Source organism: Neomonachus schauinslandi, chromosome 9, assembly GCF_002201575.2.
Source record: "Neomonachus schauinslandi chromosome 9, ASM220157v2, whole genome shotgun sequence".
Taxonomy (NCBI): domain Eukaryota; kingdom Metazoa; phylum Chordata; class Mammalia; order Carnivora; family Phocidae; genus Neomonachus; species Neomonachus schauinslandi.
Genome location: NC_058411.1, coordinates 121,906,229 through 121,919,789, shown reverse-complemented (window position 1 = coordinate 121,919,789; position 13,561 = coordinate 121,906,229). Strand labels below are relative to the sequence as shown.

The 13,561-nt window shown below is 46.3% G+C and overlaps 1 protein-coding gene across 1 annotated transcript in view; it reads right to left on the bottom strand.

Moving 5' to 3' along the window:
• OTUD7A (OTU deubiquitinase 7A) overlaps positions 1-13,561 on the bottom strand; it is a 201,426-nt gene that overhangs the window by 786 nt on the left and 187,079 nt on the right. Inside the window, exons 10-12 of the mRNA XM_044918299.1 lie at positions 3,328-3,442; positions 3,085-3,169; positions 6-796 (exon numbers count right to left, since the gene is read on the bottom strand). Coding sequence (XP_044774234.1) covers positions 6-796; positions 3,085-3,169; positions 3,328-3,442 — 991 coding nt within the window. The remainder of the gene's footprint in view (positions 1-5; positions 797-3,084; positions 3,170-3,327; positions 3,443-13,561) is intronic.

Genomic DNA, 13,561 nt, shown 5'->3' with positions numbered 1-13,561 from the left:
CCAGCTGCGTGGGCGGCCCGGCCGGCGGGCCCGGCGAGGCGCGCTCGGCACCCGGCGCGCCCTCGGTCTCTGGCCTGCGCGGCGGCCGCTTGGCCGTGGAGGCGGCGGCGGCCGCGGCGGCGTCACGGCGCCGTTGCTCCTGCTCGGCGCTGAAGCGCTCCTGCGCGCTGGTCAGGTAGTAGCCTATCATCTCCTCGTGGAACTGGTGCCGGTGGCTGGTGAGCAGCAGGCCGGCGAAGATGAACTTGCGCTCGCCCTGCATGGCGGCGCGCAGGATGTTGAGGCTCAGCTTCACGTCCGTGCTGTACTTCCAGGCGTCGCCCCGCGGCCCGCCGCCCTTTTCGGCCGGCGACGCCCCGGTCGCCTTGTCCGTGGGCGACGGCGTGGTCTTCTCCGACGGCGACGTGCTCGCCGACGCGCCCGACTCCTCCTTGCTGCCCTTGCGCGACTTGGTCTTCTTCTCCTTGCCGCGCTCGGGTGCGTCGCCGTTCTTGCCGTTGGCGGAGTTAGCACGGCCCATCTTGCCGTGCACCAGGCCGCCCAGGCCGCCCATGTTTTTCTTTAGCTTGATGCCCAGCGTCTTGCTGAAGCTGCCCAGCTTGTTGGCCACAGAGTCCGCGCGGGTCTTGTCCTTCTCCTTGCGCTGCTTCTCCTTCTCCTTGTCCTTGCCGTTCTTGCCATTATTGCTGTTGGAATTGCTGCACACGGAGTCCCGGTCCGAGTCCAGGGAGTCGGCCAGGGACTGCACGTCCTCCCCCACTGAGGCTGTTGGGGATTCCGGTTGTGCCAGAGGGGCCTGTAGCAGGAGAGGGAGGTCAGGGAAGGAAGGTTAGAGATGAGCTGTCCCCACATGAGACCAACAAAGGCAGACCACCCCAGCTCCCAGGCTGCTATATTGGGGCCCTGGGGTCTCACTGCCCCAATCCAGGATGCTTTTTTGGTGAGTTCAGGTTGCTGGTAGCCTGGAACCATGAGGCGGGGAGTTTGGGCAAGGTGCAGATACCCACCTGGCTCTGAGCTCCAGAGCCTCTGTACATTTTAGACTTAACCATGCCCAGACTCTGCTTTTCTAACCCTGGCTAGGCTGGTCTATAACCAGACACAGGTCCCAGCCGGCCTCTAGAGTGAGAGGCCTGGTAAGGATCACACTTCACCTGCATCTCTCCTACAAATGTGTCTCACCTATTCGTTCCAGGCAGGGGATAGGCATCTTGCCCTCACGTTGCAACAAAAATGCTCTTAGTTCTGGGGATGACCATTTTACTCTAGGGGTTCCTTTCTCAGATTGGCAATGTGGAGTGTTAAACTGAGGATTCTGAAATAGGACCTGGGCTTAGCAGGAAAGATGTTACCATTCCCAGAAAAAGGGGACCTAGGGTGTGAGGAGGGAGCATCTCTGTGAACACCTTGGACAAGGCCCACCATCAGCCAGTAAGGAGGGCAAGGCCAGTGTGGACACCTGGTCAGGACCATGGGGTAGGTGGAGAGCATGAGAAGGGCGATGAGTGGAACCTGCTGCTGCCTTGTGGAGGTTCCTTCTTGAGGGAGAATTCAGACAGCGTCATTGGGTGAACACCAGGGACCTCATGCTAGAAGCTGAGTGGCAGGAACTGGGCTTTTCCTGGCCTCTAGGGGAAGAGCCTGGGAGAAGGCCCCATTGTTCCGTCATTTTATTTTTGTCCCCTCCCTCCCCAGGCAGGTCCAGGAGAGGGGTCCAAGAGACCTCTTGCAGCCAAGTCCCCAGAAGCAAGCAGGAGCCATCCCTCACCACCTACCAGCCTGAAATTCCTTCCTTCCTCTTCCCACCCTGTCCTGGGTCTGGAAGGAGGTAGAGGTCTCAAAATGGTTTATCAGTGACACAGAGGGGCAGAAGCTCAGGGGTTTGGCCCAGGAAAGGGGGGTGTGGTTGGTGCTGGCAGTGCCCATTGCTGGGAGCCCAGTGAGTAAGGAGCCCTGGCTGAAATGTCCTTGAGCTGGAAGGGTCGTTGCCAGGCCCTGAATGTGACATGGGGGCCACCATGGCTTGGCAAGGAGTCCTGCTCATTGTGGTGCTGAGCTGTGTCCCAGCCCAAGAGCCTCCTGATTCTAGATCTAGAGCTGCTGCCTTCACACCATGTGTGTGTGCTAGGAAAGAACACCCCGGCAACACTGGCATCATCCAGGCAGTTGACAGGTCACTGTGGAGGTTAAGAGGCAGGACTCTGGAGCCAGGCTGTCACCAACTGTCCCTTGTGTCCTCAGTAAAATGGGATATCAGTACCTGCCTCCAGGAGCCCTATGAAGATTAAATACAGGTAAAGGCTGGTGTATGAAAACATCCTGAGCAGTGCCTGGCATAGCCCCGTGACTGACTCTGGGCCAGGCACCGCCCTACTGCCTTCCTCCGGTCACTCCTTTGATATTGCTTATGAACCCCATGGCATGGCCAAATGGCCAAGTCTACTGGTGTCTGAGGGGGGCTTTTTTTTTGTTTTTACAAATCCCTTTCACTGAGGGTTCACTATTGAGATAACAAAAACATCAATCACTTAAAGTGAATCCTTAGCATCCAGAAGAAGGGACAGAGCAGACTCTCCCTGGGGGGAAGGGGGCGCGTGGGGGCAGGCAGCCCCTCTTCTCACTGCCCTCCCAGAGGACGGAGAAGGAGGAGAGAAGGAGGGGGCGTTGAGGTATTGCGCTCCCGGTTCCCTGACTTTTCCAAGGACCCACACACAGTTTATAATTAATTCGCTCCGCTGCAGCACATCGTGTTCCGATCTCGGCTGAGATAGTTTTGTGTTGTGACTTGCCTACGGTTTTCTGAGTGGGTGTGTTTATTCCTCTCCTTCTGGAGAAAATAAAGGGACCAAAAGAAAAAAAAAAAAAAATCCCCAACAACCATCCCCTAGCCGGAGCGCGCGCCTACATAGAGCAGCAAGCACGCGTGCACACACGCGCCGGCTAAACCCGAGCCACTTCTGGCCTGAGCCAGGGCGGGTGGGCGGCCGGGTGGGCGCCGGGGAGCCCAGACCCCGCCCGCGCCGGCGGCGAGCGAGTGGCCAGGACCCAACCAGCCGGTCGGGGCCGGGCGCACGCCAGGCTCACCCGGGTCTCCGAGGGGATCCGGATCCACGTCACATTCATGTAGCTGTGCAGAAGGTTCAGCTTGGCTTCGAGCGACAGGATCAGGCTGGTGAGAGAAGAACACCGAGTGAAACGCGCCGCAGCGGGCCCGCGCTCGCCCGCACGCACCCCGCCCGCAGGCCCGCCAGCTGTCCCAGGAGGAGGGAAACCGGGCGACCGCCGCCCTTTAGGGCGTTGGGGGAGGGACGCGGGGGAGGGGCTCACTGGGCCAGCCGGGCGTTATCGTTGTCGTCCTTCCCCCACTCCCAGTCCTTCCCGGGGTCCACTGCAAAGTGCAGAGGCAGCAGCTTGTGCTCCGAATCCGTCAGGGGGATCACGGCTGGAACAGAAGAGAGAGACGCGGTGCCAGGTGGCCCACGGGCGGGCCGGGAAGCTCCAGGCCCCAGCAGCCCCCAGGGACGCCAGGAAAGGGAGTCCCAAGCCCAGGGGTCTCCTTAATTAAGGAAACCGAACGGAGACGAACACAGACCATCTGTGCCAGCAGGAGCGTTAAGACCACAGGTGTCAAAACCACTGCTGATAGTTTAGAATACTTGGTATTTATTGTGGACATGGAAGAGCAGCTGGAGACATCACCGGCACTCTGCTAACCACTTGGGGCTGTCAGACGGCAGGTACCGCGGTTGGGCAGCAGACAAAAAAGGCCGTGGCTGTTTCTGTAATTTCGGAGGAAGGACCCAAGCCGGGCTCTTGGTCACCTCACGGTGTACAAATTAGGCAAGTAAGGGCTGCCTGCCCATCTGCTCATTTGTGAGCTCATTCAATAATTCTGCATCAGTTCGGGGAGGGGGGTGGGTGGGAGCTCCCACAGGGAGCTCACCGGTAGCAACAACAAAATCTCATAATCTCTGGTGGTGTTAAGTACCCTGTAAAGTAAACAGCAGACTCGCGGGGAGCTAGGGCAAGACCTTCTAGGGTGGGTCGGGGCGGCTTCCGAGGAAGTTACGTGTAGGCGGGAACTGCAGCGAGGAGAGACCTCACCCAGGGACCCATTCACCACAAACACTCCTGAGGGAAACGCCCACCTGGGCGAAGTCTTGGCGCATCTCAGAAAGGCTGGGGCGGAGTGGGGTGTTCACAGGGTTTGCCTGGATCTGCTAGAAGCTTCCGAGCTGCTGTGGGACCCAGTGCCCAGTGAGAACAGAACAGCTTGAACAGCTTGCTCCTCCCCTGGGTTTACCCTACCTCCGCCTCCTCACTCTGTCCCCCCCCCCCCGCCCCGCCCCTTGGTGGCTATGAGCCTGGTGTTATTTCCCATGATTCATGGCAAGGGTGTCACGGCAAGAACAAAAAGGCAAATAAGTAAATAAAATCTATGACTGAATACCATTAAAAGTGGACTTTCTAATAAAAAAATTGCAAACGCCGACTCACTGCTGCCCTCCAGTGTTGCTAAGCAGTAATCTGTTTGAACTAACGAGCACAAATAATCCTCTACTACGATATAAAGGAAACACTACTTTGCTGGGGGGGGGGGGGGGGCAGTGTTTCTGTTTAAAGTGGCTGGGGACTGGCAGTACTGTGCTCTGGTTTGGTTGGTCAAGGGCAACTGGGTTCTGCTTTGACATGGCCATGACACACAGGCTGCCCCTCCCAGGGCTGACTGCAGGGTAGTCACACTCAGGGAGGAGGGCTGCAGGGCTGGTTCAGGACCTGCCTCCCTTGGGCCTGCCCAGAAGCCTGTCCGACAGTTCCACAGCTCAACACAAAGGCAGAGAGAGAGTTGGCCTGGCTTCCCATCCACTGGGAAGGGGTGGGGATGGCAGTGGATCCTCCTGTAGACACTTGCTAGGGCAGCACAGCTCCCTGGGGTGCTTGATAAAGCACTGATTCCAGGCCCCCATCCAGATGGCCAAACCAGAGTGTCCAGGAAAAGGAGCCAAGGACTATATTTTAATTAAGCATCCTCTGTGGTTTTTAAAATCATGCGAATTTGGAAAACATTGTCCTAGAGCAGTAATCTGTTTGAAGTAATCACTGTGGGTACAACTTGGGCAATTTGGGAATGGCTGTCCACTCCCTTCCCAGGGGAGGGGTGCTACTGGGAGGTGTCTGCCCAGCCCCCAGCACTTAACAGGTGCCTGGCTGCATGGATGGCATGAGAGCAGAAGCACCGTGGGAGGTGCTGGGCAGTGTGGTTAGGTGTGGGCGGCCTTCCCCCCACACCCCTCCCCATCCTCCTGTATGCTGAAAAGATGGCAGGGGTGACCTTCTGACTTCCCCGCTTGGAGAAGGTCTGCTTGCCAATCAGGAACACCTGTTCTAGACTTTATTTGCATGAGAACCAAACTTTTCTCACTACGATTTTGGTTTGTTTGTTCCAGGTAAACCAACTAAAGTAGTACAGATCTACATGCCCCTCAGCCTCAACTCCCTACCACGGGGCTCCTGGGAATTTTTATCCTCAATGGTTGGATTGGAACTGACTCCCTGGGCTGTCCCCTGCTGAGCAGAAGGTTGGACTCAACTGAAGTTGCTAGAGCCTGACCACCTAGCAGGGTCTTGGCAGCCTCTCAGCACGAATGTTAGTGGGGTAGGGGTCAGGTACTCAGAGAGGTTCTAGGGACATTGCAACACAAAAGGCATCTTCTCTGCAGAGCGTACAGCTAGGGCATGTGGGCGAGGGCCAGGGCTGGAGGGACCGAGAGCCCAATCCGTAGTTGCACAGTCCAGGAGGGCCTTGAGAACAGGCCCTACCTGCAAGCATTAGCTGCTTTGGATGCCTCTGCTTCCCACTTTACACATTGACTTTTCCTAATTGGAAACCTGGCCTCACCCTGTGAGATATGTAGTGATGTGACGGCTTGCCCTCTGGTGGCAGTGTCAGGAACAGCAAATGCTTTTCAAAATAAGCCAGCAAATTCTTTCTTTCCTTGAAAAGGATCTCCTATCTTTTAACCTGAAAACATACCATCTCAAACCAGCCTGGACATATTTTCAGTACTTATTTTCCAAAAATGAATGGACACTTCTGGTTTCTGTTTCCAGGAGAGTGTGGTGCTATCATTACAACAATAACAACAAGCTAGACAAACTGCAGATACACAACTTTCCTTTAACCCATTAGAGAGCAGAAGTCCCAGGGGAACCAGCTAACTCCAAATCTAAGGACAGCTGGGTGCATAAAGGGGAAATGGACATGACTTTCACTGGGGCAGATTCAGTGGGACTGCAGTAAAAAGAATTCAGCTAAAAATTGTTGATAAATTGGTAAAGGAAGAATGTAGCCTAGTGAAAGAATACTTAGAACCCTGGGGGCTACAGATATAAGGGAAATTCAAATGTACTTGTAGACCCCTTTTCATGGGACTCAACCTGGTGCTCATAAAAAGATTGGCAAGAATTCAGAGAAAGTGTCCTTCATAGATCTTTCTATCTCCTATCTATACTAAAGAACAAAAGCTTAAGTTGGGAGGGCAGGGCAACAAACACTGTTGGCCTTAGGGCACTGGGGTCTTTCCCCAGTAAAGCTTGAGGTGGAAGGAGGAAATAAGAAAAAAAAACAAACCCTCTTTTTCCCTGGGGGAGGGGCAGGAACACACTACAGAACTACAGCTGGGGGAGGTCACTCCCTTTTCAAGATCCAGGGACACAATACCTGCCTAAGACGGAAGCTTAATTAGATTAACAAAAACATCCCTCTTCCTGCTCCCATTTTCACACCCAGGCTAACAAGCTGCAAATAATAGCAGAAGAGGGACAAGAGTTTGAAGGAAGGGTGCAGCAAACAGCGAGAAAAACCTTCTGGCAAAATACAACATATCACTAGTGAAATCTGAAGGCTGAGTGCACTAAGGGTAACCAAAGCAGCAATGAAACCAAAACCAACGTCAGGTCCTGACTAGACTGATGTAAACCCCACACTAAAGACCTAGCAAAAGGTAAGGCACACTTAGTTCCAAGAGTCAAAATGATGTACCTTAGTCTTTACTGTCCTACTCAAGATGTCTGGCTTTCAACAGAAAACTGCTAGCATAAGAAAAGACAAGAACCCCCTCTTCCCCAATATGTTGACAAGAGACAAAGCATTTGACAGAACAAGACTCAGATATGATACAGGTATTGAAACTCTCAGACATGGAATTCAGAATAATTGATTAATAAGTTGAATACTCTAATAGAAAAGGGGATACCATGCAAGACTTGATGATTAATTTCTCTCCAGCAGAGAGAAGAAATTTACAAGAAAGAATCAAATAGAAATGCTAGAAATGAAAAAACACAGTAAGAGAGATGAAGAATGACTTCAAGGGGCTGATCAGTACACTTTACACAACTGAGAAAAGAGTCTGTGAACATCAAGATGTGTCAATAGAAGTTACCCAAATTGAAACACAGAAAGAAAAAAAAGAGTTGGGCAGGGGGGATGCACAACAGAATACCCAAGAGGTGTGGGGCAATACCAGACAGCCTAAGATCTGTGTAAGTATAATCCCAGAGAGAACCCAAGATAAGGGATATTTAAAGAAATAATGGCTGACAAACATTTCCACTGTGAATGACAAATACCACCATAGAGCCAAGAAGCTAAGGAAAAACCAAGCAGGAAAACAATACCACCACCAACACCACCAAAAATATCCCTACACTTAGAATATTTAAGCTGTTTAAAACCAAAGACAAAATCATAAAGGCAGCAAGAGGAAAAAGACACATTACATACAGAGAAACAAAGATAAGAAACACAGCAGACTTTTCATGATAAAACAGGTAAGCCAGAAGACAATAGAGTGACATCTTTAAAGCACTGAAATAAAAAACTGCTAATCCATAATTCTATACCCAGAAAAAATATCTCTGAAACATGAAGGAGACATACTTTCTCAAACAAAAATAAAAAAATTAATTGCCTACAGAACTGCACTAAAAAAAAATGTATATATATTGCACTAGGAAATATTAAAAGAAATTGGAAATTGTTTAAGGGGAAGGAATATGCTATCAGTAGAAACCTGGATTTTACAAAACAAAATGAAAAGTAAAAGAAGTGGAATAAATGAATATGAAAATAAAACTCATTTTTCTTCCTTTCAATTGTTCTAAGAGACTAAAAGGTAAAGAGAGATGCAGTGTATTATGTGTTTACAGCATATGTAAAAGTAAAATGCTTGACGGTAATGGCACAAAGGATGGGAGGGGGGGATTGGGAATAAACTGTCATAAGATCCTTATACAATACATGAAGTAGAATATGACTTGAAAATAGAATCTAATTAATTAAAGATGTTTATTGTAAACTCTAGGGAAATCACTAATAATGAAAAATAGAGGCATAGTAAGTCAATAGTGGAGATAAAAAGGATGCATTAAGAAACTCATTTAACCCAAAACTCACTTATCCAACCATATGATTATTACCATTAAATGTCAATAGTCAAAAAATACCAATATAAAAGCAAAATTGTCAGAATGGATAGAAAAAGCAATACTCAATTCTACTGACTACAAGAAATTCATTTTAAATATAAAGACAGAAAAACTAATGATGTACTATATGTTGGCTAATTGAATTTAAATAAAAAATAACAAAAAAAAGGAAAAATAAATAAATATGAAGACACAGGTAGGTTAAAAGATATTCACTAAGTATAAAAAAGCTAGAGTGACTCTGTTAATGTCAGATGAAGTAGACTCCAGAACCAGGACTGTTACCAAAGATACAGAGAAACATTATGTAATGATATAGGCCCAATTCTCCAAGAAAACATCACAGTCCTACATGTGTGCATGCTCTTAATGACAGAGCTTCAGAGTACTAAAAGCAAATATTAACAAAAATGAAAGGAGAAACAGACAAATCCATTATGGTTAGAGACTTCATCATTTTTCTCTTAGTAATTGACAGAATAAGTAGATAGAATATCAGCAAGGATGCAGAAGACCTGAACATCATCAGAGAACTTCAATGAATTGACATTTATAGAATGCAACAAGAGCAGAACACATTATTTTCAAGGGTACATGAAATATTCACCAAGATAGAACACATTCTTAGCCCACCTTACAAATTTAAAAGAATAGAAATCATAAAAAGTTTGTTCTCAGACCATTACTAAATAAAACGATAAACATATAACAAGATATTTGGAGACTCCTCAACTATTTGGAACTTAAACAACATGCTTCTAAATAATCCACGGGTCAGAGAGGAAGTCTCAAAGGAAATTACAAAAATAGTTTGAACACAATGAAATGGAAATACAACATATCAAAATTTGTGTGATGTAACTAATCTGTGCTTAGGGGAAAATTTATGCAACTAAAATGCTTATATTAGATAAGAAGAAAAGTTCCCAGTTTGTAATCCAAATTTCTGCTTTAAGAAGCTAAAAAAAAAAAAAGCAAATTAAACTCAAGGTGGGGAGGAGGGAAATAATAAAGATTAGAGCAGAAATCAATGAAACTAAAAAGAGAAATAGACAAATCAGTGAAATCAAAAGCTGTTTCTTGGAAAAGACACATAAAAAACAACAAAAGATTATCCAAATTCATATTTTAAGAAGTTAGGATAAATAGACTAGGCTTTTAAATGATCTTAAGCTGTTAATATTCCTGCTGGTCAGTACACGTTTATCATACCCTAAGACCACATTTTAGAATGTTGAACTTTTCATTGTTAGATGATTGTAGATTTAAATGGAGTTGTAAGAAATAATGCAGAGAGATCCTGTGTACCCATCCCCTAGGTGCCTCCAAGCTAACATCTTGTATAACTGGAGTACAATACCACAGCCAGGATATAGACCTTGGTACACTCCATTTCTCTGCAATTGTCTTTCTCTACAATTCAGATTGTATAAATTTTCCATGCATTCATTTGTGTGTGTGTATGTGTATTTGGTTCTATGCAATTTTATCACATGTGTAGATTTGTGTAATGCTCTCAATCAAGATACAGAATGATTGCATCACTACAAGGGTCCCTCGTGCTACCCTTTTATGAACACACCCACTTCCTTTCAGCACTTCATTCCCGTTCCTAATCCTTGTCCACCACTGTGACGGATGATTTTATATGTCAACTTGACTGGGTTAAGGGGTGCCCAGATAGCTAGTAAAACATATTTAGCATATTTCTAGAGGAGATTAGGATTTGAATTGGTAGACTGAGAAAAGAAGATCATCCTCACCAGTGTGAACAGGCATCATCCATCATTCAGGACTCAGAACAAAAAGTGGAGGAAGGAGGAATTTGCTCTTTTGCTTGAACTGGGATATCCAGCTTCTCCTGCCCTTGGACATTGATGCTACTGGTTCTTGGGCCTTCAGACTCCAATGGGAAATTGTACCAGTGGCCCCCACTTCTTGGGCCTTTGGACTCAGAACTGAAATATACCCCTGGCTTTCCTGGTTCTCCAGCTTGCAGATGGCAGGCAGATGGTGAGACTTCTTGGCCTCCAGAATTGTGTGAGCCAATTCCTAAAATAAATCTCTTCTTATATATATCTGTGTATATCCTACTGGTTCTGCTTCTCTGGAGATCGATGACTAAGAGAACCACTCATCTGTACTCCATCTTTATAGTTTGGCCATTTCAAGGATTCTACGTAACTGGCATCATATAGTATGTAATCTTTTGGGATTGACTTTTTTAATTCACCATAATTCCTTTGAGATCCACCCAAGTCATTGCCTGTATCATATTCATTTCTCTGCACTGCTGAGCAGGATTCCACAGTATGGATGTACCATAATTTCTTTAACCATTCACCCAGGAAAGACATTTTTTTTTTCCCCCAGGAAAGACATTTGGGTTGTTTCCAGTTTTGGGCTATTACTAATAAAGCTACTACAAACATTTGTGTATACGCTTTGGTGTGATCATAAATTTTCATTTCTTTGGGATACAATTTTTTTTCTTCTATGTCTGGGTCATATGGTAAGTGATATGTAGTCTCCTAAGAAACTGCCAAACTGTTTTCTAGAGTTTTACATCCCTACCAGCAACATATGAGAGATTTGGTTGCTCCACATCCTCTCCAGCATTTGTTATTATCACTTTTTAAAATTTTAGTCATTCTGATAGGTGTGTAGTGATAGCTCATTGTGGTTCTAATGCTGAACATCCTTCTCTGTGCTTATTTGCCATCTGTATCTCCTTTTCGGTGATATGTCTGTTCATGGCTTTTCTCCATTTTTTAATTTGGATTGTTTGTTATTCTTTACTGTTGAATTTTGATAGTTCATTGTATACTTTAGATACAAATCCTTTGTTGATATGGGGTTTTAAAATAGTTTCTCCCACTCTATAGCTTGTCTTTTCACTTCTTAATAGTTGTTGTTTTGTTCATTTGTATTTTTTTTTTGGGGGGGGAACAGAGGTCCAATTCATCAGTTTTTCCTTTTTTTGGATCATGCTTTTGTGTCATGGCTAAGAGCTCTTTGCCTAACCCTGGGTCCTCATATTTTCTTTGAAGTTTTATAGTTGTACATTTTATATTTATTCTATGATTCATTTTGAGTTAATTTTTGTATTATTAAGACTCAGATGCAGGTTCATATTTTTGCTTACGGATGTCCAATTGCTTTATCACCATTTGTGGAAAAGACTCTCCATCCTCCATTGAATTGACTTTGTTCCTTTGCCAAAAATCAGCTGAGTATATTTGTGTGGTGTTATTTCTGGGTTCTATATTCTATACCATTGATCTGTGTGTCTAACCCTCAATCAGTACCAGGCACTATGTCAGGAGCTCTATATTCATTACTTAAAATTCTTTCACCAGTTAAAGGATTCTTGTTCCAGTTTTCCAGAAGAGGAAATGAAGGCTCTGGTACATAAATAACTTGCCCATGCCAAAGTTAAAGTTGTGATTTAAATGTAGGTCTGCCTTACTCCACAATGTACAGTTTTTTTTTTTTTTTTCTATTATGTCACACTGCCTTTCTCTGAATTACCTAAAGTTAGTTCATTGGGAACATCTAATCTTATTCATTCTTTATTCATTCAACATTTATTAAATACCTCTCAGGTGTCTTGATGCTAGAGACACAAAGATGAATAAGATATCATGTCTGGCTTCAAGATGTTCAGGATCTGAATGATGAAGAACAGAGACCCTCCAAAAAGCAATCTTCGTTGTTCCCTTTCTCTCCCTGCTCCCACCTCCCACCACAGCCACAGCTCTGTTCTCTGTGAACAGTCTCTGGTTAGCCTGCTGTAGAGTCCCTAGGTGGACAAGGACTTTGCATTCTTGTACCTCTGGGAAAAATCAGACCCACTTTATTAGGATTTACTTCATGAAACCTTGATCTGCAAAGCAATGGCAGTCCTTCACCTCTGACTACTACAAGGAAAGGGGTTAGTTCCTGGTGGATGAGCCACCCATAGCCTCACACTCCAAACTGCCCACTGGTTTCTGATGGGGCAAAGGTTTCTTTCCTACAGAACTTTTCCCCAGTAAAATGTCCCCTGAAGAAACTCTCTTAGTGGACGGACCTCAGGTTACCAGGAAGTTGTCCATTTTCTCTGGTCATATGTGGTACCACCAAGGACTCTAATTCTGGGGAGCAGGCTGCCCCTAGTGTTGCCTGTTCAGGCCCTTGGTGGATGGTGCTGTGTCACTGTGAGCATACCATGCTATGTCTGTCCCTTCCAGTCTAGCCTGGCCACACTGCTGCTATCATTATACAGTTCAGGTACTTGGCACATTAAGTACCCATGAAGGCTTTCTATGAAAATCAAATGGATTCTTAGAAGGCAAGCTGAACTATGTGTAGGTAGGAGGCACTGGAGACCACGGGTGGGGCAGTGGGAACAGACTGTCCCAATGGGGAGGGTTTCTAGCACCAATATTGTTTAGAATTGTAGGCCATGGTGATGATGCAAAGCATTCCAACTTTGAGTTGGTTTTATTATTGTTTTAAAATTCTCTCTAGACAGTGCCCCTCCTTACTGTATACCCTGGGACTGGGTGCTCCCACTGACCCATCCTGGTACACCACTGTGTGAAAGAGAGAGCCAAGGAAGACTGGAAATAATCACTGTAAGAGCCCAGGAGAGTTTACACTTTGCATGGGCTTCGCTCCATTTGAAAGAAGTTAAAGGGGAACTGGTAGCAGGCACATTAGAGGTATGACACCTGCAAAAACAAACAACACTAGAAAGACGGTAACAACAAAAGGTGTCTAAGTGCTTACTGTGCACATTCTACATGGAGTTGACTCATGTGATCCCAATGATCTGTGGAGCCACCTTGCAGAAGAGGAAATGGAAGCCCAGAGGCACTAAGCGTCCTATCCTGTCATCCAGGTAGTTACCAAACCAGGATTTTAACTCAGGCTACTGGATTTCAGAGTCCGTGTCCTTCACCTCTGAGCATGAAGCTGAGGAATAAGGTACATTTGTGCTTTCAGTTAAAATGGTTCAGGTATGTCTGCAACATTTATAAATATATATATATATATATATATATATATATATATATATATATATATA